This window comes from Bufo gargarizans, chromosome 1 (genome assembly GCF_014858855.1).
Source record: "Bufo gargarizans isolate SCDJY-AF-19 chromosome 1, ASM1485885v1, whole genome shotgun sequence".
NCBI classification, from domain to species: Eukaryota; Metazoa; Chordata; class Amphibia; order Anura; family Bufonidae; genus Bufo; species Bufo gargarizans.
The window spans coordinates 49,792,835-49,818,960 of NC_058080.1; the positions used below are offsets into that span (position 1 = coordinate 49,792,835).

General features: G+C 45.7%; 1 protein-coding gene across 1 annotated transcript in view; it reads right to left on the reverse strand.

The window, feature by feature from the left end:
- Window positions 1-17,986: 17,986 nt before the first annotated feature.
- LOC122939294 (kyphoscoliosis peptidase-like) overlaps window positions 17,987-26,126 on the reverse strand; it is a 37,391-nt gene continuing 29,251 nt past the window's right edge. The window contains exon 7 of the mRNA XM_044295367.1: window positions 17,987-20,398. Within this exon, the coding sequence (XP_044151302.1) occupies window positions 19,086-20,398 (1,313 nt within the window). The 3' untranslated portion in view covers window positions 17,987-19,085. The remainder of the gene's footprint in view (window positions 20,399-26,126) is intronic.

Below are 26,126 nucleotides of genomic sequence, written 5' to 3' on the forward strand. Positions count from 1 at the left end.
TCCACTGCATTTCATTGCTGTCATTAAAGGACCTGCTGAGATCATTTCAGTAATCGTCTTGTTAACTCAGGTGAGAATGTTGACGAGCACAAGGCTGGAGATCATTATGTCAGGCTGATTGGGTTAAAATGGCAGACTTGACCTGTTAAAAGGAGGGTGATGCTTGAAATCATTGTTCTTCCATTGTTAACCATGGTGACCTGCAAAGAAACGCGTGCAGCCATCATTGCGTTGCATAAAAATGGCTTCACAGGCAAGGATATTGTTGCTACTAAGATTGCACCTCAATCAACAATTTATAGGATCATCAAGAACTTCAAGGAAAGAGGTTCAATTCTTGTTAAGAAGGCTTCAGGGCGTCCAAGAAAGTCCAGCAAGCGCCAGGATCGTCTCCTGAGGAGGATTCAGCTGCGGGATCGGAGTGACACCAGTGCAGAGCTTGCTCAGGAATGGCAGCAGGCAGGTGTGAGGGCATCTGCACGCACAGTGAGGCGAAGACTTTTGGAAGATGGCCTGGTGTAAAGAAGGGCAGCAAAGAAGCCACTTCTCTCCAAAAAAAACCCATCAAGGACAGATTGATCTTCTGCAGAAAATATGGTGAATGGAGTGCTGAGGACTGGGGCAAAGTCATATTCTCCGATGAAGCCTCTTTCCGATTGTTTGGGGCATCAGGAAAAAGGCTTGTCCGGAGAAGAAAAGGTGAGCGCTACCATCAGTCCTGTGTCATGCCAACAGTAAAGCATCCTGAGATAATTCATGTGTGAGGTTGCGTCTCATCCAAGGGAGTGGGCTCACTCACAATTTTGCCCAAAAACACAGCCATGAATAAATAATGGCACCAAAACACCCTCCAACAGCAACTTCTTCCAACAATCCAACAACAGTTTGGTGAAGAACAATGCATTTTCCAGCACGATGGAGCACCGTGCCATAAGGCAAAAGTGATAACTAAGTGGCTCGGGGACCAAAACGTTGACATTTTGAGTTCATGGCCTGGAAACTCCCCAGATCTTAATCCCATTGAGAACCTGTGGTCAATCCTCAAGAGGCGGGTGGACAAACAAAAACCCACTAATTCTGACAAACTCCAAGTAGTGATTATGAAAGAATGGGTTGCTATCAGTCAGGAATTGGCCCAGAAGTTGATTGAGAGCATGCCCAGTCCAATTGCAGAGGTCCTGAAAAAGAAGGGCCAACACTGCAAATACTGACTCTTTGCATAAATGTCATGTAATTGTCGATAAAAGCCTTTGAAACGTATGAAGTGCGTGTAATTATATTTCACTACATCACAGAAACAACTGAAACAAAGATCTAAAAGCAGTTTAGCAGCAAACTTTGTGAAAAAAACTAATATTTGTGTCATTCTCAAAACTTTTGGCCACGACTGTACAGTGATACAATAGAGCAGGGATGGCCAACCTGCGGCTCTCCAGCTGTTGTAAAACTACAATTCCCACCATGCCCTGCTGTAGGTTGATAGCTGTAGGCATGCTGGGAGTTGTAGTTTTGCAAAAGCTGGAGAGCCGCCGGTTGGTCATCCCTGCAAGAGAGCATCAACAGGCAATTTTATCTCAAGACACGGAGGCTCTTATTGCTTAACCCTTTCTTTACTAAACCATACAGCAGCAAAGAAAAAACAATAACATAACCTCCAATGGGCGGATAGCTCCTCCCCTTAGCCCCAGTAGAAAGGGAACTCCTATCAAATCATCTTCCTCTTTCTTTGCTGCTGCCACCCAGTTAAGTATTCCACTGACCTGTTCTGCAGGTTTTGTGGTGGTTTTTTATTCCAGAGTTTTTTCCCCCTCTCTTTTGTTTGTTTTTATAGGCTGTTGAATCTCCTCAATTTTAGGTTTTCATATGTATGTGTGTACTGTCAATGTTTTTTTCCTAGGTCCTTTTAGTGCCCTGTGATCTGGGGCGGGGGGGCTCTCGACCTAACTTACATCCGACCGACCGCTTTTGGCGGTTGGTGACTCTCCCGTTACCTTTATTGTCGTTACGGTGTGTCCCCATTGGCGCCATTACCAGTGTTTCTCTTCCCCTTCATTCGCTCAGTCGCGCCCGAGATCTCGCAAATTTTTGCGGGATCTCGGGCGCCATCCTGGTTTTTGCTGCGTCACATTACACCCATCGGCGTCCGAAGTCTCGCGCGATTTCGGACGCCATCTTATGCATCGCCGCACCGCTGTTTGCATTTGGCTGGCGGCCTCTTCACTGCGCACATCGTTACTAGTGGGGTGACTAACCTTGCTTCTGGTTTGGGGGGGACTGTTGTATATGATAGTAGTAGCGTCTGCATCCTATTCTAGTTTGCCCCCATATATCATGTCCTCTCATAGGACCCCTACACCGGCTCATGATGGCCCCAACCCACTACGGCCGAGTCGGCAACGACATCAGGTCCACCCGTTCCCCTTACGGACCCTACGGGCGACCCGTTATTTGATCCGGACTCCCTCCGCCCCCTAGGTCTGCAGAATGGCTCCCAGCTCCTCATGTGACCAGCTATTTGGAGACCATGGTCTGTAGACCTCTTAGTAAGGAGCGAAACGCCTGTTGTGGACCCTAAAATGGTCCAGTTTTTGTCTAAATCGGGGTTTAGCCCCTGGAGAGGCCTGGATTCGGCTCTACGAGCTTGCCAAGACAAACTGCAAGACATCCTGGGGCCTCTAGCAAAAATATTTGATATGGCAGAGTCTGCCAAAGCGGAGGGACAGCAAGTCGACCCAGAGGAGCTCTGTGGTTGGGTCCAAAGAGCCATTTGCATGGCAGGAAATGCAAACGCGTCGCTGGCTATCGAGCGACGCAAGGCCATTTTGATGAAAATAGAGCCTAAGCTGACCAATATGGCCCTAACAGAGTCGGGGAAGGAGGCTCAGGGGTTTCTCTTCGGAGACGCGTTTATAAAAGAGCTCGGGAAGTTCGTAGGAACCTTCACCGCCCTGGATAAAGCGCAGACATCCATGCGTAGGGTCTTCAGCGGTAGGGTCTCCTCCTGGGCCGGCAGTGCAAGGGGCAGTCCTCTTTTCAGACCCGGGGCTCGGGTCGAGGCTCCTTTCCATCCTACCGATCTTCAGGTCAAGACCCAAGACATCAACCGTCCTTTTTCCCATCCCGCGGCACTGCAGGAAGAGGGAGAGCATATAAAGGAAATCCGAACCTCAGACGCCCCTTCGGTAAGTCTCCTACCTCGTCTCCTTTCTTCAGACAATTATTTCGGGGGCAGACTCCAACATTTTTCTCATGTTTGAGCATCCATTACCAGCGACCGTGGGTTTTAACCACGATTCGGGGGTTTCACATAGAACTAGTGGGGCCTCTGCTAGTGGCTTCCCCGCTTCATCCCATAATCCGGTCTCAAACTTCAAAATCCCTCATAGACACGGAATTACAAGCCTTATACCTAAGGGGAGCCGTGGAACTGGCTCCTCACGCTCACGGTGGGGTAATCAGCAATATTTTTCTTGTCGAGAAGAAAGGGGGTCAACATCGCCCAGTCATCAACCTCAAGGCACTGAATGCCTTCGTCAGGTATCGACATTTCCAAATGGAGGGCATCCACCTTTGAAGGGACATGCTTCTCCCAGATGATTAGATGGCGAAGCTGGACCTCAAAGATGCGTACTTGAGGGTCCCGGTTGCACCCTGTTCCAGGGATCTGCTCCGGTTTCACTGGCAAGGGAACATTTGGCATTTCACGTGCCTTCCATTTGGCCTCTCATCCGCCCCCTGGTGTTTCACCAAACTCATGCGTCCGGTTGTAGCATGGCTCCGCAGCCGGGGGGGTGAGACTTATAATTTAACTGGATGACATTCTGATCATGGCCAGGGATTGTGCTACCCTCCAGGCCCATCTCCAGATGTCTGTAAACCTCATCTCCAACTTAGGTTTCGTGATCAACCGCGAGAAGTCCTGTCTTATCCCGTCCCAAACCATGGAGTTTCTCGGTTTCATGGTGGACTCTGCCTCTTTGACACTCAGCCTCCCCTCAGCGAAGGTTCGGACGATTCGCAAGGAGTTGCGCCGTACCCTGACTTTATCGCAGGTTTCTTTCCGACATCTGGCCCGGGTGATAGGTCTCCTGTCGTCTTCTATTCAAGCTATCTTCCCGGCACCTCTGTATTATCGAGCTCTTCAACGACTCAAGATCGCCCACCTGCAGGCGGGTGCGTCGTATGCGGATCTGATCTCCTTGGATCCAGAGACGCGGGACGAACTGGAATGGTGGATTGGCAACCTTTCCGTATGGAACAGCAGAGCAATCTTCGGTCCGCAACCGGATATAGTAGTGGAGTCGGATGCCAGCCTCCATGGCCGTGGAGCCCACTGCGAGGGATTATCCACCGGAGGCCCATGGTCAGCGATCGAGTCCCACCTACACATCAACGCTCTGGAACTCCTGGCAGGTTCTTTTGCGATTTGCAGCTTCACCAGTGGGAGATCCAGGGCATGTATCCGCCTCCGGATGGACAATGTCTCCACAGTTCGCTACATCAACTCCATGGGGGGTACCCGCTCCACCATGTTGACCCACTTGGCGAAGGAATTCTGGGATCATTGCCTGACCAACAACCTCTTGGTAGTGGCGGAATAGCTTCCCGGACTCCACAACACGTTGGCCGATTGGAGCTCGCGTTACATTTCAGTCTGGAGATTAGATGTGGAGGTATTCTCCACCATCACGTCACATTGGGGTCCGTTCTCTATTGACCTCTTTGCATCTCGCTGGAACGCCCAACTTCTCAGATATTTCAGTTGGAGACCAGATCCGGCCGCGGAGGCGGTGGAAGCGTTTCTTCAACAATGGTCGGACGACTTGATGTATGCCTTCCCACCGGTTTCCCTAATCCCTGAGGTCCTAGCAATGTGCGTCGCCAAGCATCAGAGCTTGTTCTAATACTACCTTTTTGGGGGACCCAGTCTTGGTTCCTGCAGCTGCTTGAACTACTGGTGGACGAATCCCTATTACTATCCAACCAGTCGACTCTGGTGCTAGGTCCAATGAATCAGCCGCATCCTTTGCTTTTGGAGGGCTCCTTGTGTCTGCTGGCGTGCAGAGTATTGGGGTGTCCTGGCAAATCCCAGAAGTTTCGGAGACAGCTAGATTCCTTTTGGAGAGCGTGTGGGCCCCTGGAACCAGAAGGGCCTATCGGGCAGCTTGGCAGTCTTGGGCTAGTTGGTGCTTCCTTCGGAACCTGGATCCCACTACTGCAGCTGTGAATGATGTTATCCAGTTCCTCACCTCTCTCTACGAGGAGGGCAAGGCCTATTAATGTGTTTAGGTCGGCTATTTCCTCTGGCCATAGAGGGTTTGAGGGTTGTCCTGCGGGGCGCCATCCTCTGGTATGTCAGTTACCTAAAGGTTCCCGCCTCACTCGGCCTCCTCGGCCTCGCTTTACTAGCTCTTGGGACGTCTCCACGGTTTTGTCATTCCTTTCAGCTTTGCTGGCTAATGAGGTTTTGTCACTTCACCAATTGTCGGCCAAGTTGGTCACTCTCTTTTGTCTTATCTCATGCAAGAGAGTTTCGGATGTCCGAGCTTTGGATCATGACGCCCGGTCATTCACTCCGCAAGGGGTGACATTTAACATTTCTCGACGTACAAAGACCAATATCAGTTCGGTCTCTTATCCTTCTTTTCCTTCATCTGTGGCGCTCTGTCCGGTCGCATGTTTGAAGTAGTACGAGTCCAGAACTCGGTTGCTACGGTCCCCGTCCGCTTTGCAGTTATTTATTTCATTCCATAGGCCGTATGCTCCGGTTACCTCGGTCACGCTGTCACAGTGGGTGAAGTGGATTCTATCACTGTCGGGTATAGACACTTCTATCTTTACAGCACATTTCGTTCGTGGGGCTTCCACCACGTCTTTGGCTATGTCAGGTGCGCGCCTAGAAGATGTCATGAAGTTGGCGGACTGGTCGCCAGTCTCCACTTTTAGGGAGTTTTATTTCAGACCGGATCCTCATGTGTTCGCCTCTATTGTTAACCGGCTTTAAACTAGCAATAGGAGCCTCCGTGTCTTGAGATAAAATTGCATGATTTTCCTAGTTTATGACGTAAAGTCATGATTTTATGAAGGACACAGAGGCGAGTATTGACCCACCCGTTTTTTCCCTCCTCTACTGGCTTTTGCATCGTACTGACCTTCCATAGTATGTTTTCTGATATGTTTTACTTATTTTGCCTTTGTATTGTATTTTCGGATGTATATGCTTATTTATAATTGCACTCTGTTTACCGATTCTAGGTTCATCATGCAGACGCCTTGGTTGCGTTCTCTCTACTATTTACCTGTTTTTATTTCTTCTCAAGGTTGATTCCGGAAATCATCGGATGGAAGGTTAATTCCCTACATATGCTTCGCTGTCAGGCTCACCGTTTCGGTTGTTTAAGATTGGTTCATCTACGGTTCAAGTTGATCAGTTCCTTCAGGTGGCGTTTGTTCCGGTTCCTTTGAGGAGGGTGTCAAGTCGACAAAGAAAGAGGAAGATGATTTGAGAGGAGTTCCCTTTATACTGGGGCTAAGGGGTGGGGCTATCCGCCCATTGGAGGTTTTTGTTATCGTTTTTTCTTTGCTGCTGTGTGGTTCAGTAAAGAAAGGGTTAAGCAATACTCGCCTCCGTGTCTAAAAAAATCATGACTTTACGTCATAAACTAGGAAAATCATGCAATTATCATTCAGAACTCTGGAGCTAGATTTCTCAGAAGTGGACATAAAACCTTGTGCACACGGCCGTATCACATGTCCTATACACACACACACACACACCATTCGGAAAGTCTTCAGACCCTCTCACTTTTTTCACATTTTGTTACATTGCTCCTTGTGCTAAAATTATAAAAATTTCAGTTCTCCCCATCATTCTGCACTCAATATCCCAATATCGGAAAGTGAAAGGAGAATTTTTTAAATCTTAGCTAATTTAAAATAAAGGAAAAACTAAAATCTTGCATTGACATAAGTATTTACACCCTTTACTCAGGACTTAGTTGAGCACCTTTGACAATTATTCCGACCTCCAGTCTTCTTGGGGATGATGCCACAAGGTTTGCACCCCTGGATTTGGGGATATTCAGTCATTCTTTTGAGATCCTCTCAAGCTCTGTCAGGTTGGATGGTGACCATCGGTGGACGGCCATTTTCAGGTCTCTCCAAAGATGTTCAATTAAGTTCAAGTCAGGCTGTCTGGGCCACTTAAGGACATTCACAGAGTTGTCCCTAAGCCGCTCCTGTGTTGTCTTGGCTGTGTGCTTAGGGTCATTCAGGGACATTTATAAAGACTGCTGTTCCCATACACCAGTCGTGATTCCCCTGCGTGGGAGTAAGATGCACCTATTTTATTAAGAGGCAGATGCCTCCTTCATTGTAGGGATGGGATTGGGCAGGTGATGAGCAGTGCCGGGTTTCCTCCAGACATGACAATTAGAACTGAGGCCAAAAAGTTGTCAGACCAGAGAATCTTGTTGCTCACAGTTCGATAGTCCTCTGGAGCTTTTACTGAGGAGAGGCTTCTTTATGGCCACTCTGCCATAAAGCCAAGATAGGTGGAGGCTGCAGTAATGGTTGACCTTCTGGAAATGTCTCCCATCTGCACACAAGATCTCTGGAGCTCAGCCAGAGGGAGTGACCACTTGGTTCTTGGTTACCTCTCTTACCAAGGCCTTTCTCCCTTGATTTAGTTTTGTGGGGCGCAGGGGTGGGGTTCAAATTTTTAACAGGTTCCCTACCCAACGGCAGGCATGCGGCGTCATGACACATGTTTATATAAACATACACAATATATGTGCAACACACACACACATAAATACACCATATATACACTACACACACACATAAATACACCATATATACACTACACACACACACATAAATACACCATATATACACTACACACACACACATAAATACACCATATATACACTACACACACATAAATACACCATATATACACTACACACACACACACACACACACACACACATAAATACACCATATATACACTACACACATAAATACACCATATATACACTACACACACACACATAAATACACCATATATACACTACACACACACACATAAATACACCATATATACACTACACACACATACACATAAATACACCATATATACACTACACACACATACACATAAATACACCATATATACACTACACACACATACACCTAAATACACCATAGAAACATAGAAACATAGAATGTGTCGGCAGATAAGAACCATTTGGCCCATCTAGTCTGCCCAATATACTGAATCCTATGAATAGCCCCGGCCCTATCTTATATGAAGGATGGCCTTATGCTGCCTATCCCATGCATGCTTAAACTCCTTCACTGTATTTGCAGCTACCACTTCTGCAGGAAGGCTATTCCATGCATCCACTACTCTCTCAGTAAAGTAATACTTCCTTATATTACTTTTAAACCTTTGCCCCTCTAATTTAAAACTGTGTCCTCTTGTGGTAGTTTTTCTTCTTTTAAATATGCTCTCCTCCTTTACCGAGTTGATTCCCTTTATGTATTTAGCAGTCTCTATCATATCCCCTCTGTCTCTTCTTTCTTCCAAGCTATACATGTTAAGGTCTTTTAACCTTTCCTGGTAAGTTTTATCCTGCAATCCATGTACTAGTTTAGTAGCTCTTCTCTGAACTCTCTCTAGAGTATCTATATCCTTCTGGAGATATGGCCTCCAGTACTGCGCACAATACTCCAAGTGAGGTCTCACCAGTGTTCTGTACAGCGGCATAAGCACTTCACTCTTTCTACTGCTTATACCTCTCCCTATACATCCAAGCATTCTGCTGGCATTTCCTGCTGCTCTATTACATTGTCTTCCCACCTTTAAGTCTTCTGAAATAATTACTCCTAAATCCCTTTCCTCAGATACTGAGGTCAGGACTGTGTCAAATATTCTATATTCTGCCCTTGGGTTTTTACGCCCCAGGTGCATTATCTTGCACTTATCCACATTAAAGTTCAGTTGCCAGAGTTCTGACCATTCTTCTAGTTTTCCTAAGTCCTTTTCCATTTGGCGTTTCCCTCCAGGAACATCAACCCTGTTACATATCTTTGTGTCATCAGCAAAAAGACAAACCTTACCATCGAGGCCTTTTGCAATATCACTTATGAAGATATTAAACAAAATTGGTCCCAGTACAGATCCCTGTGGAACCCCACTGGTAACATGACCTTGTTTTGAATGTTCTCCATTGACTACAACCCTCTGTTGTCTGTCACTCAGCCACTGCCATATACATGGTACACACACATACACATAAATACACCATATATACACTACACACACATACACATAAATACACCATATACTTGGTACACACACATACACATAAATACACCACATATACACTACACACACATACCACCCAACTTTTTAAAAAGCCCAAGGAGATAAACTATCAGAGGCGTATAAAGCTCGTCACAACTAGTTTTTTAAAGCGCTGGCCCACATCCCTTACTCCACATAATGTCTATCTGCGTAGTCTCCATTGTGCCCCCCACACAGTAGTTATGCCAGATCTGAGATGGTTGGGAGCTATGCATACATTAACAGACTATATAGACACTACACTCGCATAATCTCATATACAATATACACCCATATAGGGGGCACTTACAGTAGATTTACCTACTCCATATACATTTCATACACATTTGTACCTAGCACTAAAGACATATTTGCATGCACATTATATTCTGTGCTATCCAGAATACAGCGCCCCATGCCTCGTACATCCAGTGATGTCTCCTCTGATGTAGACGTTCTCTTTCCTCATCTTCTCCTTTCAGACCAGACCGCCATGATGATTTTTCACCCATCTCTCGTCTCTGCAGTTTGGCAAAAAGACATCTTAGGTTACTACTTTTCCATCCTCCTACCTTCTGAACAACTCATCCTGCCACACTTAATACTGTGCCCGCTGTGCTCCCCAATACTATACTACAGAAACTGTGCACCTGAAAATGCCAGTACCACACAGATACCACACAGATAGTGCCCCCAGTACTGTACCCACTGTGCTCCCCAATACTATACTACAGAAACTGTGCACCTGAAAATGCCAGTACCACACAGATACCACACAGATAGTGCCCCCAATACTGTACCCACTGTGCTCCCCAATACTATACTACAGAAACTGTGCACCTGAAAATGCCAGTACTGTACCCACTGTGCTCCCCAATACTATACTACAGAAACTGTGCACCTGAAAATGCCAGTACCACACAGATAGTGCCCCCAGTACTGTTCCCACTGTTCTCCCCAATACTAACCAGCAGAAACAGATAAACCCCTGATAACACTAGTACCACACAGATAGTGCCCTTCAATAATTATTGGCAGACACTGCCCTGCAAATAACTGTGCCCAGCAAATAGTGCCCCTGACACTAAAAGTGTAAAACATTATTTCCCCCTGTTACTACTGGGGGACTATGGGGAACATGGTTACTATTATGGATACCATGGGAGCATTATTACTTCTGGGGCACAGTGGGGACATTATTACTACTAAGTGCACTCTGGCAGAGAATTATTACTATTGATAAAACTTTGGAACAGTATTACTGTGGGGGGCAAACTGGCCACTTAAAATGAGCACCAGTACAAAGAATGGCCCTTGTAACGTTCCCCAGTACAAAGAATGCCCCCTAATAATGTGCACTAGTTTAAAAATGCTCCCGTTCTGTGTGCCAGTACAAAAAATTCCCCCTCTTAGTTCCCCCTGTTGAGCTAATATCCCTATAGTGCCCCCATAATGTGTGCAAGTACAAACCGGATTCCAAAAAAGTTGGGACACTATACAAATCGTGAATAAAAACTGAATGCAATGATGTGGAGGTGCCAACTTCTAATATTTTATTCAGAATAGAACATAAATCACAGAAAAAAAGTTTAAACTGAGAAAATGTACCATTTTAAGGGAAAAATATGTTGAATCAGAATTTCATGGTGTCAACAGATCCCCAAAAAGTTGGGACAAGGCCATTTTCACCACAGTGTGGCATCTCCCCTTCTTCTTACAACACTCAACAGACGTCTGGGGACCGAGGAGACCAGTTTCTCAAGTTTAGAAATAGGAATGCTCTCCCATTCTTGTCTAATACAGGCCTCTAACTGTTCAATCGTCTTGGGCCTTCTTTGTTGCACCTTCCTCTTTATGATGCGCCAAATGTTCTCTATAGGTGAAAGGTCTGGACTGCAGACTGGCCATTTCAGTACCCGGATCCTTCTCCTACGCAGCCATGATGTTGTGATTGATGCAGAATGTGGTCTGGCATTATCTTGTGGAAAAATGCAGGGTCTTCCCTGAAAGAGATGACGTCTGGATGGGAGCAGATGTTGTTCTAGAACCTGAATATATTTTTCTGCATTGATGGTGCCTTTCCAGACATGCAAGCTGCCCATGCCACACGCACTCATGCAACCCCATACCATCAGAGATGCAGGCTTCTGAACTGAGCGTTGATAGCAACTTGGGTTGTCCTTGTCCTCTTTGGTCCGGATGACATGGCGTCCCAGATTTCTAAAAAGAACTTCGAATCATGACTCGTCTGACCACAGAACAGTCTTCCATTTTGCCACACTCCATTTTAAATGATCCCTGGCCCAGTGAAAACGCCTGAGCTTGTGGATCTTGCTTAGAAATGGCTTCTTCTTTGCACTGTAGAGTTTCAGCTGGCAGCGGCGGATGGCACGGTGGATTGTGTTCACTGACAATGGTTTCTGGAAGTATTCCTGAGCCCATTCTGTGATTTCCTTTACAGTAGCATTCCTGTTTGTGGTGCAGTGTCGTTTAAGGGCCCGGAGATCACGAGCATCCAGTATGGCTTTACAGCCTTGACCCTTACGCACAGAGATTGTTCCAGATTCTCTGAATCTTCGGATGATGTTCTGCACAGTTGATGATGATAGATGCAAAGTCTTTGCAATTTTTCGCTGGGTAACACCTTTCTGATATTGCTCCACTATCTTTCTGCGCAACATTGTGGGAATTGGTGATCCTCTACCCATCTTGGCTTCTGAGAGACACTGCCACTCTGAGAAGCTCTTTTTATACCCAATCATGTTGCCAATTGACCTAATTAGTGTTAATTGGTCTTCCAGCTCTTCGTTATGCTCAAATTTACTTTTTCCAGCCTCTTATTGCTATTTGTCCCAACTTTTTGGGGATTTGTTGACACCGTGAAAATTTGAATCAACGTATTTTTCCTTTAAAATGATACATTTACTCGGTTTAAACGTTAGATCTGTCATCTACGTTCTATTACAAATAAAATATTGACATTTGCCATCTCCACATCATTGCGTTCAGTTTTTATTCACAATTTGTTTAGTGTCCCAACTTTTTTGGAATCCGGTTTGTATAAAATACCCCTATATAATGCTCACATAGTGCTCCTCTCCCCTTACCCATAGTGTCCCCCATAATGTGCTATTATAAAATGCCCAATATAGTGCCCCAAGTAGATGCCACCATAGCGCTCCCTCCCTTTCCCCATAGTTCCCATAATGTGCCTATATAATATGCCCCCATAGTGTTCTCCCCCTTCTAACCCAATAGTGCTTCCATAATGTTCCAGTTTAAGATTCCCTTATAGTGTCCCCAATGATGTGCCAGTATAAATGCCCCCAGCAGATGCCCCTATAGTGTCCCCATGATGTGCCAGTATAGATGCCCCCATAGTGTCCCCCATGAAGTGCCAGTATAAATACCCCATAGTGTCACCCATGATGTGCCAGTATAACTGCCCCCCAGTAAATGCCCCCATAGTGTCCCCCATGATGTCCCAGTGTAAATGCCCGCAGTAGGTGCCCCCATAGTCCCCCATAATGCGCCAGTATAAATTCCCCGGAGTAGATACCCCAGATGTGGCAGTATAAATGCCCCCAGTAGATGCCCCCATAGTCCCCCATTATGTACCAGTATAATTGTCCCATAGTACCCCCATGATGTGCCAGTATAAATGCCCCCATGATGTGCCAGTAATGTCCCTTTAGTGTCCCCCATGATGTGCCAGTAATGTCCCTATAGTGTCCCCCATGATGTGCCAGTGTAGATGCCCCCATAGTGTCCCCCATGATGTGCCAGTAGATGCCCCCATATTCCCCATTATGTGCCAGTATAATTGCCCCCATAGTGTTCCTCATGATGTGCCAGTAGATGCCCCCATAGTCCCCCAGTATGTGCCAGTATAATTGCCCCATAGTGTCACTCATGATGTGCCAGTGTAAATGCCCCCAGTAGATTCCACCATAATGTCCCCATGATGTGCCAGCATAAATGCCCCCAGTAGATGCCCTCATAGGTTACCCCATGATCTGCCAGTAATGCTCCCATAGTGTCCCCTGTGATGTGCCAGTAGATGCCCCCATGGTGTCCACCAGGATGTGCCAGTAATGCTCCCATAGAGTCTCCCATCATGTGCCAGTAATTGTCCCATAGTATCCCCCATAATGTGCCAGTTATGCCCCATAGCATAACCCATCATGTGTCACTAATGCCCCCATAGTATCCCCCATCATGTGCTGGTAATGCCCCCATAGTATCCCCCATCATGTGCTGGTAATGCCCCCATAGTGTCCCCATCATGTGCCAGTAATGCTCCTATAGTATCCCTCATCATGTGCCAGTAATGCCCCCCATAGTGTCCCCATCATGTGCCAGTAATGCTCCTATAGTATCCCTCATCATGTGCCAGTAAAGTAATGCCCCCATAGTGTCCCCCATCATGTGCCAGTAATTCCCCCATATTGTCCCCATCATGTGTCAGTAATGCCCCCATAGTGTCCGATTTAATGTGCCAGTAATTCCCCCAGTTAATGCCCCCATAGCGCACCACATAAAAGAAAAAAAAACACTAATACCTCCATGCTGGCAGCGATGCAGGCCTCTTCCAGCCTGTGTCCCGCACAGTACAAATCTTTGCTCGGGCGGACACGATGATGTCATCGCTCCGCCTGCACCAGCCTCAGAGGAGCAGGAAATGGAGACGCCTCTCCCTTGCTCTGCTGCTGCCGCCGCTGCCGAGCTCCGGATCGGGTGTCAGCCAGCAACACGGTTTTACGATCCGGCTGTAATTTTAACAACCGGATCTGGAGAACCCATGCCTGGTGGGGCGGCCAGCTCTAGCAAGAGTCCTTGTTGTTCAAAACTTCTTCCATTTAAGAATTATGGAGGCCACTGTGCTCTTAAGAAAGTGAGTGTGGTAAATTATTCAGTGCAGCAGATTACTGCTCCTTACAGTCCTGTCTCTGAGCTCTACAGGCAGTTCTTTTCTTATCATAGCTCGGATTTTGCTCTTGTATGCATTCTCAGCTGTGAGACCTGATATAGACAGGGCCGTGTATTTCCAAATCCTGTCCAATCAACTGAATTTACCACAGGTGGACTCCACTAACGACGTAGAAACATCTCTGAGATGATCAAGAAAGATGAGGGGCCACCAGAACTAAATTTATAGTGTCATAGCAAAGGGTCCAAATACTTCTGTCCATGTGAAATTTTACTTTTTCCGTTTTCATGAATTTACAATCTGTGTTCACTTTCTCATTATGGGGTACTGAGTGCAGATTGATGGGGAAACGTGAATTTCTTTGTATTTTAGCACAAGGAGCAACATAACAAAATGTAAAAAAAAGTGGAAGGGTCTAAAGACTTACTGAATGCAATATACTGTATTTACAGTTGTGTTCAAAATAATAGCAGTCAGACATCACTAACCTGATCAATCACTGTTTTTGGTAGAAATTATATTTCTACATGGCAAATAATTTACTAGCAGGTGTAGTAGAGTAATAGAAACCCAACAGACCACAGTCATGACATGCATGCTGCTGATTCTCTGTAACTCAATCACTAATTGAAAGGGGCATGTTCAAAAAAATAGCAGTGTGGAGTTCAATGAGTCAGGTCATTCATTCTTTGAAAAACAGGTGGAAATTATTGCCCTTATTTAAGGAAGGAAGGCAGCGAATGTTGTACATGCTGATTACAGTGCATTTCTCTCTGAAATTCTGAGGAAAATAGGTTGTTCTAGACATTGTTCAGAAGAACATATAAGGAAGTGCAGAAAATGATAGGCTGCTCTGCTAAAATGATCGCAAAGGCTTTAAAATGACAACCAAAACCTAAAAGACGTGGAAGAAAGCGAAAGGACTCGGCCAACAATCAGCTCCAGGAAGGACTCGGGCAACAATCAGCTCCAGGAAGATGAAAGAAGGTGTAAAGTTCCCTGTGAGAACTGTTACAATTAGAAGACGCCTATGTGAAGCCAAGCTATCTGCAAGAAGCCCCCGCAAAGTCCCACTGATGGAAAAAAGACGTGTGCTGAAGAGCTTACAATTTGCCACAGAGCACATTGACGGCCTAAAGAGACATTCTGTGAACCAATGAAAGTAAAATTGTTCTTTTTGGGTCTAGTGGCCGGAGACAGTTTGTCAGACGACCCCCAAACACTGAATACAAGCCACAGTGCACTGTGAAGACGGTGAAGCATGGTGGACCAGCATCGTGATATGGGGATGCTTCTCAGACTACGGTGTGGAGCCTATTTATCGCAGACCAGGGATCATGGATCAGTGTGAATACATCAGAATACTTGAAGAGGTCCTGCTGCCTTATGCTGAAGAGGAAATGCCCTTGAAATGGGTGTTCCAACAAGACACCGACCCCAAACACACCAGTAAACGTGCAGCATCTTGGCTCCAGACCAACAAGATTGACGTTATGGAGCGGCCGGCCCAATCCCCGGATCTTAATCCAATAGAAAACTTGAGGGTGACATCAAAAATGCAGTTTCTGAGGCAAAACCAAGAAATAGAGACGAACTGTGGAATGTAGTCCAATCGTCCTGGGCTGGAGAACCTGTTCACAGGGGCAGAAGGTGGTGACTCCGAGCAGCACAGATGTACAGTCAGGTCCATAAATATTGGGACATCGACACAATTGTAATATTTTTGGCTCTATACACCACCACAATGGATTTTAAATGAAACAAACAAGATGTGCTTTACCTGCAGACTGTCAGCTTTAATTTGAGGCATTTACATCCAAATCAGGTGAACGGTGCAGGAATTACAACAGTTTGTATATGTGCCTCCCACTTGTTAAGGGACCAAAAGTAATGGGACAATTGTCTTCTCAGCTGTTCCATGGTCAGGTGTGTGTTATTCCCTCATTATCCCAATTACAATGAGCAGATAAAAGGTCCAGAGTTCATTTCCAGTCTGCTATTTGTATTTGGAATCTGTTGCTGTCAACTCTCAAGATGAGATCCAAAGAGCTGTCACTATCAGTGAAGCCATCATTAGGCTGAGAGAAAAAACCATCAGAGAGATAGCAAAAACATTAGGCGCGGCCAAAACAACTCTTTGGAACATTCTTAAAAATAAGGAACGCACCGGTGAGCTCAGCAACACCAAAAGACCCGGAAGACCCCGGAAAACAACTGTGGTGGATGACCGAAGAATTCTTTCCCTGGTGAAGAAAATGCCCTTCACAACAGTTGGCCAGATCAAGAACACTCTCCAGGAGGTAGGTGTATGTGTGTCAATGTCAACAATCAAGAGAAGACTTCACCAGAGTGAATACAGAGGGTTCACCACAAGATGTAAACCATTGATGAGCCTCAAAAACAGGAGGCCAGATAAGAGTTTGCCAAACAACATCTAAAAAAGCCTTCACAGTTCTGGAACAACATCCTATGGACAGATGTGACCTAGATCAACTTGTACCAGAGTGATGGGAAGAGAAGAGTATGGAGAAGGAAAGGAACTGCTCATGATCCTAAGCATGCCACCTCATCAGTGAGGCATGGTGGTGGTAGTGTCATGGCGTGGTCATGTATGGCTGCCAACGAAACTGGTTCTTTTGTATTTATTGATGATGTGACTGCTGACAAAAGCAGCAGGATGAATTCTGAAGTGTTTCAGGCAATATTATCTGCTCATATTCGGCCAAATGCTTCAGAACTCATTGGACGGCGCTTCACAGTGCAGATGGACAATGACCCAAAGCATACTGCAAAAGCAGCCAAAGAGTTTAAGGGAAAGAAGTGGAATGTTATTCAATGGTCAAGTCAATCACCGGACCTGAATCCGATTGAGCTGCATTTCACTTGCTGAAGACAAAACTGAAGGGAAAATGCCCCAAGAACAAGCAGGAACTGAAGACAGTTGCAGTAGAGGCCGGCAGAGCATCACCAGGGATGAAACCCAGCGTCTGGTGATGTCTATGCGTTCCAGACTTCAGGCTGTAATTGACTGCAAAGGATTTGCAACCAAGTATTAAAAAGTGAAAGTTTGATTTATGATTATTATTCTGTCCCATTACTTTTGGTCCCTTAACAAGTGGGAGGCACATATACAAACTGCTGTAATTCCTGCACCGTTCACCTGATTTGGATGTAAATGCCCTCAAATTAAAGCTGACAGTCTGCAGGTAAAGGTGACAGTCTGCAGGTAAAGCTGACAGTCTGCAGGTAAAGCACATCTTGTTCGTTTCATTTCAAATCCATTGTGGTGGTGTATAGAGCCAAAAATGTTACAATTGTGTCGATGTCCCAATATTTATGGAGTTCTCAGAAACAGCGGTTATACAACTAAATATTAGTGAAGTGATTCAAAGGAAAGCAAAATCTTCAAACATTTCTCAGTTTCTATAGTGAATGTTTGAGTTTGTAAAGAAGAATACAAACACTGCTATTTTTTTGAACAATCTAATATTCACTTTTATTCAATTTTTTTTAAAGGAACAATACAAATTTGATATATTTTTCTTCATGTTTTGATTTGGAATAGAATGTGTAGTGTTCCCAATGCATTTGTGTTGAGCTATTAGAAGGATTTTGAGCTTTGTTCACTTTTTAAACACACTGCTATTATTTTGAACACAACTGTATATATACATATATAGCACATATACCAGAAATGCAGCAAAGAGTTAATCTTCACTAATCTTTATTCATCATTAATGTTACATGCTTCAACTTCTGCAAATATCCCCATACACAAACTCCATTCCCCAAAATAGCTCTCCATTGACTGACTTCTACACAACAGCCGATCAATATGGGAAGTGCTGCAGTGTAAAGTATAGTCATATCTCCGATTCTAAAAGAATGCAATCTGTCAACTATTATCTAGGATAGATGAGCAGGCTCATGCTTTTGTTTTAGTTCATTCACCAAATACTTTCCCAAAATTTCATTTAGGGAAATGTCCAAGCTGGAGGTAAAAGTAAGGAAAAAAATAGCAAATTTACTAGGTTTTACTTTTAAAGGGGTTTCCTGGAACCCAAAAATGTGACATAAGGCTGGGAAAGAGCTGCTGCTCAGTTGGTCCCAGTGGTCTTTTTTTCCGGTGCCGCAAGAATGACATCGCCAGCTACTTCACATGATCTCTGCAGCCAATCACTGGCCTCAGAAGTCATGTGAGGTAATCAGGTAGAAGATCACTCTAGCGATGATGTGCCCGACTACCCCAGGACATGATTGCATGGAGTAGTCAACGCCGTCATCCCTGCAGCATCAGAAGCAAAGACTGCTGGGACCACCAAAGCACCATCACTGGAACGGCAGTGGATTGAGCAAGTGAAGGTTTTTTTTGTTTGTTTTTTTGTTTTTTTAGAGGGTTCCGGGCCTTCTGTAAAATTTTGGGGGTTCTGAAAAAAAAAAACTTAAACTAGAGATTTGCTGATTTCAATACCTTAGGGGTAAAATATGATGTCCACTTATTAGTGTCCTATCTCTCCAGCCCTGGCCAGAGCAGAAGGCTGCCAACAAAAAACAGCTTCCATCATGGTGGATCTGGCCTGTCATGGAAGGTTCTTCATGGACCTATGGCGATCAGCTGATTAGTATTCAGTCTAAAAAGGGACTCAAATGGCTCAGGTGCAAAGCTATAAGGACCCTCCACCTACCTATCAATGACTTCATCTGGCACGGTATGGTGACATGCTATATGACCTTTACACGTTATATCACATGTAGGTTATAAGGTTTTGCTTTTTGCAACCTTTCATGGAGGCCGCTACATGACTGCTACCCTGAAGACGTATCCAGCATGTCATTTTGAGTTTTAAATGACATCACAATGTCCATTGTAGTGGAGTTTGGTGTGGCTTTCACAGCTATTTTAATGATGGAGCCAGCAGTGCCTGTGAAAACCTTCCCTTCCCAGATCTTGTTCTTGATAAGCTGAAGTTCAGTCTTCATGGGACCAATGACAAGGACCTTACAAGCACCAGGAATTTTCACTCTAAATATCTCCCAACTCTCAACCGGAAGGAGTCCGACTCGTGGCTGCAGTAAGGCGCAACCATGTCCCCATGCGCTGAAGACTTTTGGGAAGGGTAGTAAGCTTGTGTTGGAGTAGCAGTCAATGACATAGTCACACACATGCGAAAACTCCTGAGCTTCTTCGACATCTTGACGTTTGGTAAAAATGCTCAGTTTGTAATGTCCAGACTCTGGAAGATGAACGGTCAAACTGATCTTATGGTCCAGATGGGTAAGGAAACAATGCCGGTCCAGAGAGTACAAGCCATTAGCTCCTTTACTATTTTCCAAAACTGGATATAACTCCAAGTCCCACAACGTATGGAAGGTGATATTACATTTACCAGTGGTTGTCGTGATGACTGGAGATGTGTGACTGGGATTGGTGAGACCATGCCTTCTTGAGTTGGTTCCAGGTCCACAGTGAACACTGAGGTTGGGCGGGAAGAGTTCATTATGGTTTATTGGGTTCTTGCATTTTATTAAAACATTAGCCGCATTCTGAAATTCCGTATCCTGGTCTTTAACAAATAAAGACAATCGATAGTATCCATGGAACGGAAGGAGAAGATGACATCCAAGCTGGTTGTCCTCTATCTGAGAAACTAGACATTTTTGACTGAAAGTCTCCAACATCTCTGGGTGGGCTAATTGGAATGTTGCCACTAAGGATCTGGATGTCTTAAATGTAACCTTGAGGGAGCTGGTCTCCGTCATGATAAGGTCTTCACCAGGGTTGTAGCTGATGACCCCAAAGTCTTTTGCTTTGTGATTCAACCCCCAGAAGTGATACGGGTTTTCAGGCAGCTTTAGAGAGGTTTTCGGCTGAGGGCAGTCAATCTGATAGGAGCAAACCCATTTGTATGGATATTCGGCATCAACGGGCCTCGCAAATATCATGAGCTCATACTGTCCATGCCAAGGGGGAAAAATACGTAGGGTCATGAGGGTCTCCTGGATGGTGAGTATCCCAAAGGTCTTTTCCACAAAAGTTCTGCTATTGAAGATCTTGTAAATCTTATAACTATATTCCATTTGGTGGGAGCAGCCAAGTGATATTGTGACTTCACCATTTTCTGTATAGAGGGAAGAGAAAAAAATCTATTAAAAATTAGGGCATTGATGAAACCTTTTCTGATCATGTCACAGGAGAGCACTTTGTTACAATGTTATCAGAGATCTGTGTGAGCAAGACTGGTCTGGATGTTAAAAGGCACCTGTCAGAAAGATTAACCCCATTAAACCAGTCATACTGCCTGATAGGGTTGATCCTGACGATTAAAATGATATCTGTCTTGTGAAAATCGGTTGTGGCGTTCCGAAGAAAAATTACTTTTAACCTTTATGCAGTTGAGGGCTTCAGTGCACCATGGGGGTGTGGCCTGCACTAGTAAGCTGATAAGCTGAGGGGCGATGCCCCACCCACTAGTGCACAGAACCCCTCATTTATATAAAGAACAAAAGTTGTTTTACTTGGGAACACCACAACCGATTTTCACAAGACAGGTGTCATTTTAATCAGCAGGATCAGCCCTACCAGCCCATGCTGTGTGATCCTCCTGCTGTTGGCTGTGCTGTGAACTGGCGCGCACAGCGTGTGACGTCCCAGAGCGCCTCACACTGTGCGCAGCCACTGCACAGCCGACAGCCCAGGACCAGGAAGCAGTGAGAACAGTGCACCCTACACACTGCTGCAACCAATCACTGGCCTTAGCAGTACACAGCACGGGACCTCTGAAGCCAATGATTGGCTGCAAAGATCACATGGAGTAAAACGGGTCCATAAAAAAAGTCCAACAGAATCGGAGCAGCGGCTGTGGATAAAAAGTGAGTACACATTCTTGTATTATTTTATTACAATTGCTGCCTGGGGGATGTTATTTGATAAGTCACACAACCCTTTTAACAATGAGTGTTTCCATTCACTAACAGTATGCAGAGATCTTGAAATTGTAAGCAAGTTATACAAAATACATAAAAAGTTTCTTATATTTAGAGGGTTATCCCATGATTAATGTAAAAAATGGAAATCAGACATCATCTAAAGCTAGAACCAGCCCTGGACCTCACATGGATCCAGAGATCTCCCTATTTTTTGTTCCAACTGTTCTGCTAGATTTATTTCATGCTGGCAGCTCAGGGGGCGTGGCTTTACAGCTCAGGGGGCGTGTTTTCAGCTACAGCTCAGGGGGCGTGTCTTTTCAGCTACAGCTCAGGGGGCGTGTCTTTTCAGCTACAGCTCAGGGGGGCGTGTCTTTTCAGCTACAGCTCAGGGGGGCGTGTCTTTTCAGCTACAGCTCAGGGGGGCGTGTCTCTTCAGCTACAGCTCAGGGGGCGTGTCTCTTCAGCTACAGCTCAGGGGGCGTGTCTTTTCAGCTACAGCTCAGGGGGGCGTGTCTTTTCAGCTACAGCTCAGGGGGGCGTGTCTCTTCAGCTACAGCTCAGGGGGGCGTGTCTCTTCAGCTACAGCTCAGGGGGGCGTGTCTCTTCAGCTACAGCTCAGGGGGGCGTGTCTCTTCAGCTACAGCTCAGGAGGGCGTGTCTCTTCAGCTTCAGCTCAGGGGGGGCGTGTCTCTTCAGCTTCAGCTCAGGGGGGGCGTGTCTCTTCAGCTACAGCTCAGGGGGGCGTGTCTCTTCAGCTACAGCTCAGGGGGCGTGTCTTTTTAGCTACAGCTCAGGGGCCGTGTCTTTTTAGCTACAGCTCAGGGGCCGTGTCTTTTCAGCTACAGCTAAGGGGGCGTGTCTTTTCAGCTACAGCTCAGGGGGCGTAACCTTTCTGCTGCAGCTCTCACTATCACAGCTGAGGAGGCAGTTGAAGGATGGAACTGAGCATGTGTGACCACCTCAGCATGGTGGACAGAGAAATAAGAAAAATAACAAGCAGCAGGTGGCGCTGTACAGATACATTTTATTGAATAGCTCAGTGGCTATACCCAATTTTTAATTACATGCAATTTCAAAAGTATTCAGACCCAGGTGCTGGGACCACCCCTTTAAGGTATAACATCCATATTAGTTTTCAAAAATCTCCCACTTGCAAAAAAAAATAAAAAATAAAAACAAGAAATAAAATATCTGTGTTGGCTAACATGGCGGTGGTCAGCTTCACATATTGATGGTCAGAGCTGAGCCTGGTATACCAGAAGGTGTCCATACCAGGAGAGTCCTCGCTGTCCTGGGTAAAGGTGTTGAGAGATAAGAACAAGGATTGACCTGGTGCCAACTGCTGCCAAGAAAGCACCCGCACCGATAGCCTGCAAATCCGGGATAATAAACAGCTGCTCCATGGAACAATAAATTGTGGGCGACCTTTGAATTTCATTTTCCATCGCTATTTCAAGTTGACAATAGAAATAATAAAGGACATATTAAATCTGGGTCTTTGCATGGATCAGTCAAGATCTACGCTTATTACTTCTTCCTCTGAGGAGAGGTCAACATGGAAAACCACATTTCTCAGAATTGTCCTTAGAGCTTGAATATACTGACAACAAGGGGTTAATAAATGTTTCCGAGTTGGCTAATGGGGTGGTTAGTGGGCTATAGGGATACTTAGGGTTAATGATAATATACTTGGTTAAGGGGTTAATACATATTATACCTCATGGACTAAGGTGAATAGAATACTACATTTAATATCCCTGGTGGCCTAGTGTAAAAGTATTAACCCTGGTTGTCTAGGGTGGATTATGGATTCAGTGGTTAGCACTGGTGCCTCCACTGGGAACAGCAAACGATGATAATGGGGGTAATTTATCAAAGACGAGCGTTTTTTACACCGGTCTGTGATAGCTGCTGCTGTAGCATTCTCCTAATTTATGATGAGATGGAGGCCTTGTCATAAATTACATAGTCGCGTCCTCCAGCAGACCGTGCCCCCAGATCGAAATCTGCTCCTGTCCCTGACTGAAGTAGGTATCAATCACTACTTATGAATGGAAACATGCGTAAAAGGTAGTGAATTTGGCGTCCTTGGCCAAACCCTGCCATGCCCCACCACTCCCAGGGACGTGCAGATTTTTTTTGCCTACAACTGGTGTGAGGAGCCATAATAAATGACCCCCAGTGTCTGTAAAGGGCTGCGGACTATGTCAGCCCTATATAAAGTAGTAAAACGACCTGATGTCCAGTAAGGAATGGGTATGTGATGGTGACCTAGAGTCTATTAAGGGAGGGTATGTGAAGGCTATCTGGAGACTATTGAGGTGAGTGTACAGAAGGGGGAACTGGTGTCCAGTGAGGAGGAGGTAAAGAACGGTAACCTGGAGGCTCCACGGGAAGGTTATCTGGTGTCCACTGAGGAGGAGGTATGAAAAGGTGATCTGGTATCCAGAGAGGGGGAGTATGGGAAGGTGACCAGTGTCCAGTGAGGTAGGGGTATGGGAAGGTTACCTGAAGTCTATTAAGGACGGGGTATTAGAAGGTTACCTTGAGTCCATTAAGAAGATGTTGACCCGATGTCTAGTGAGAAGAGAATATATAAAGGTGACCTGGCTTCCAGTGAGGATGGTGTATGGAAAGGTGACCTGGTTTCCAGTGATAGTAGGGGGCTAGGGTGTGCAGAAAGCTGACCTGATGTCTAGTGAGGAGTGGGTATGTGACGGTGACCTAGAGTCTATTAAGGGAGGGTATGTGAAGGTGACCTGGAGACTATTGAGTACAAGGAAGGTGAACTGGTGTTCAGTGAGGAGGAGGTAAGGAAAGGTGACCTGGAGGGTCTACAGGAAGGTTATCTAGTTTTCACTGAGGAGGAAGTATGAAAAGATGACCTGGTATCCAGTGGGGTAGGGGTATAGGAAGGTTGCCTAAAGTCCATTAAGGAGATGTGGGCCTGACTTCTAGTGAGAAGAGAATATATAAAGGTGACCTGGCGTCCAGTGAGGATGGGGTATGGAAAGGTGACCTAGTCTCCAGTGTAGACGAGGAATGGAAAAGTTACCTGGTCTCAAGCGATGAGTAGGTATGGAAAGGTGATTTGGTCTCCAGGGATGAAGAGGCATGGCAAGATGGCGTAGTCTCCATTGATGAGGAGGTATGGAAAGGTGACCTGGTCTCTAGTGACGGGAAGGTATGAAAAGGTGAGTGTGGAGTAAGGTATGGAAAGGTGACCTGGTGTCCAGTGAGGAGGGGCTATGGGAAGGTGTCCAGCAAGGAGGGGGAATGGTAAGGTGACCTGGTGTCCAGTGAGGAGGGGCTATGGGAAGGTGTCCAGCAAGGAGGGGGAATGGTAAGGTGACCTAGTGTCTAGGGAGGAGGGGTTATGGGAAGGTGTCCAGCAAGGAGGGGGTATGGTAAGGTGACCTGGTGTCCAGTGAGGAGGGGTAATGGGAAGGTATCCAGTAAGGAGTGGGTATGGGAAGGTGACCTGGTGTCCAGTGAGGAGGGGTTATGGGAAGGTGTCCAGCAAGGAGGGGGTATGGGAAGGTGACCTGGTGTCCAGTGAGGAGGGGCTATGGGAAGGTGTCCAGCAAGGAGGGGTAAGGTAAGGTGACCTGGTGTCCAGTGAGGAGGGGTAATGGGAAGGTATCCAGTAAGGAGTGGGTATGGGAAGGTGACCTGGTGTCCAGTGAGGAGGGGTTATGGGAAGGTGTCCAGCAAGGAGGGGGTATGGGAAGGTGACCTGGTGTCCAGTGAGGAGGGGTTATGGGAAGCTGTCCAGCAAGGAGGGGGTATGGTAAAGTGACCTGGTGTCCAGTAAGGACGGAGAATGGGAAGGTGAAGTGCAGCGAGGAAGGGGAAAAAAGTAGTTTATGTGGTATGAAGTGAGCATATGTAGGTAGGTTGCATGCCATCCAGGGTGGAGGTGTATATGTAAGTGTCCAGCCTGTATACCGTTACATCGTGTGTCCTCTCCCTTTCTCTCAATTTCCTCTCATTATATAACTTCTATCGGCATGCCCCAGGAGGATTAGTATAGAACACATACCCTGAGGTTACACTCTCTGGAAGTTAATAATCACAGCACAGAAAATAGAAATAATACAATATCTAAATCCAAGACTTCTAATATTTACACTCAAGGCGCGTCTTTCTGATACAGTTTGCACTGAGATCCCTACAAAATGTCCCACATAATCCTATAATGCCTACGCTCAGCATAACTGAAGAAATAATTGGAGCGCCTGCTGGCATCCACCTCTGCCGCCCCTCTTATTTATACAGCTCCATGGCTATGTTCCTCTGTGTAATACGGTCTCCTCAGCTCAGAGATCTCGGCGGGTTTTATACAAAAGGAGATTTGTATCCTGAGCCACAAGAGAAATTATGAAACACTGCGGATTTCCCATCTTATTTCAGTAAAGAGTATAACATGTATCCAGCAGAGTAACCCTTTAAGGAATTGTCAGGTAACTGGTCTATACTGGGTTGTCTGGCTTGAAGAGTGGCTGCAAGAACATCTCAATAGTTCTGTAGGACCCGCCATACCCATGGATTACACAGGATTCAAGAAAAACCTCCTACCTCCTACCTGCTGACCATGGTGACCTTCAGATCACTTTCTTTTTAGGGGATTCTTCCAAATAGGAGTAGTCCCTTAACATTATGGACAAACCAGGTGGAAACTTCCGCAGGTTCTATAATGACTGCCATTATGTACTATACATATCTGCAGTTGACAATGATGTCATGATTCATAGGCAGAAGACACAGTGGACTCGAACCACCATGATGTAACCGAAGGTAAGAATGTTTTTAGGGAGTAGCAAATTATGACCTTAACTTGAGCAAAAGGGAATTTAAGAAAAAATGCCCTAAGTTTCCCTTTCAAAAAAGAGCAAATATTATTCTTTTACCTCTTTTTTT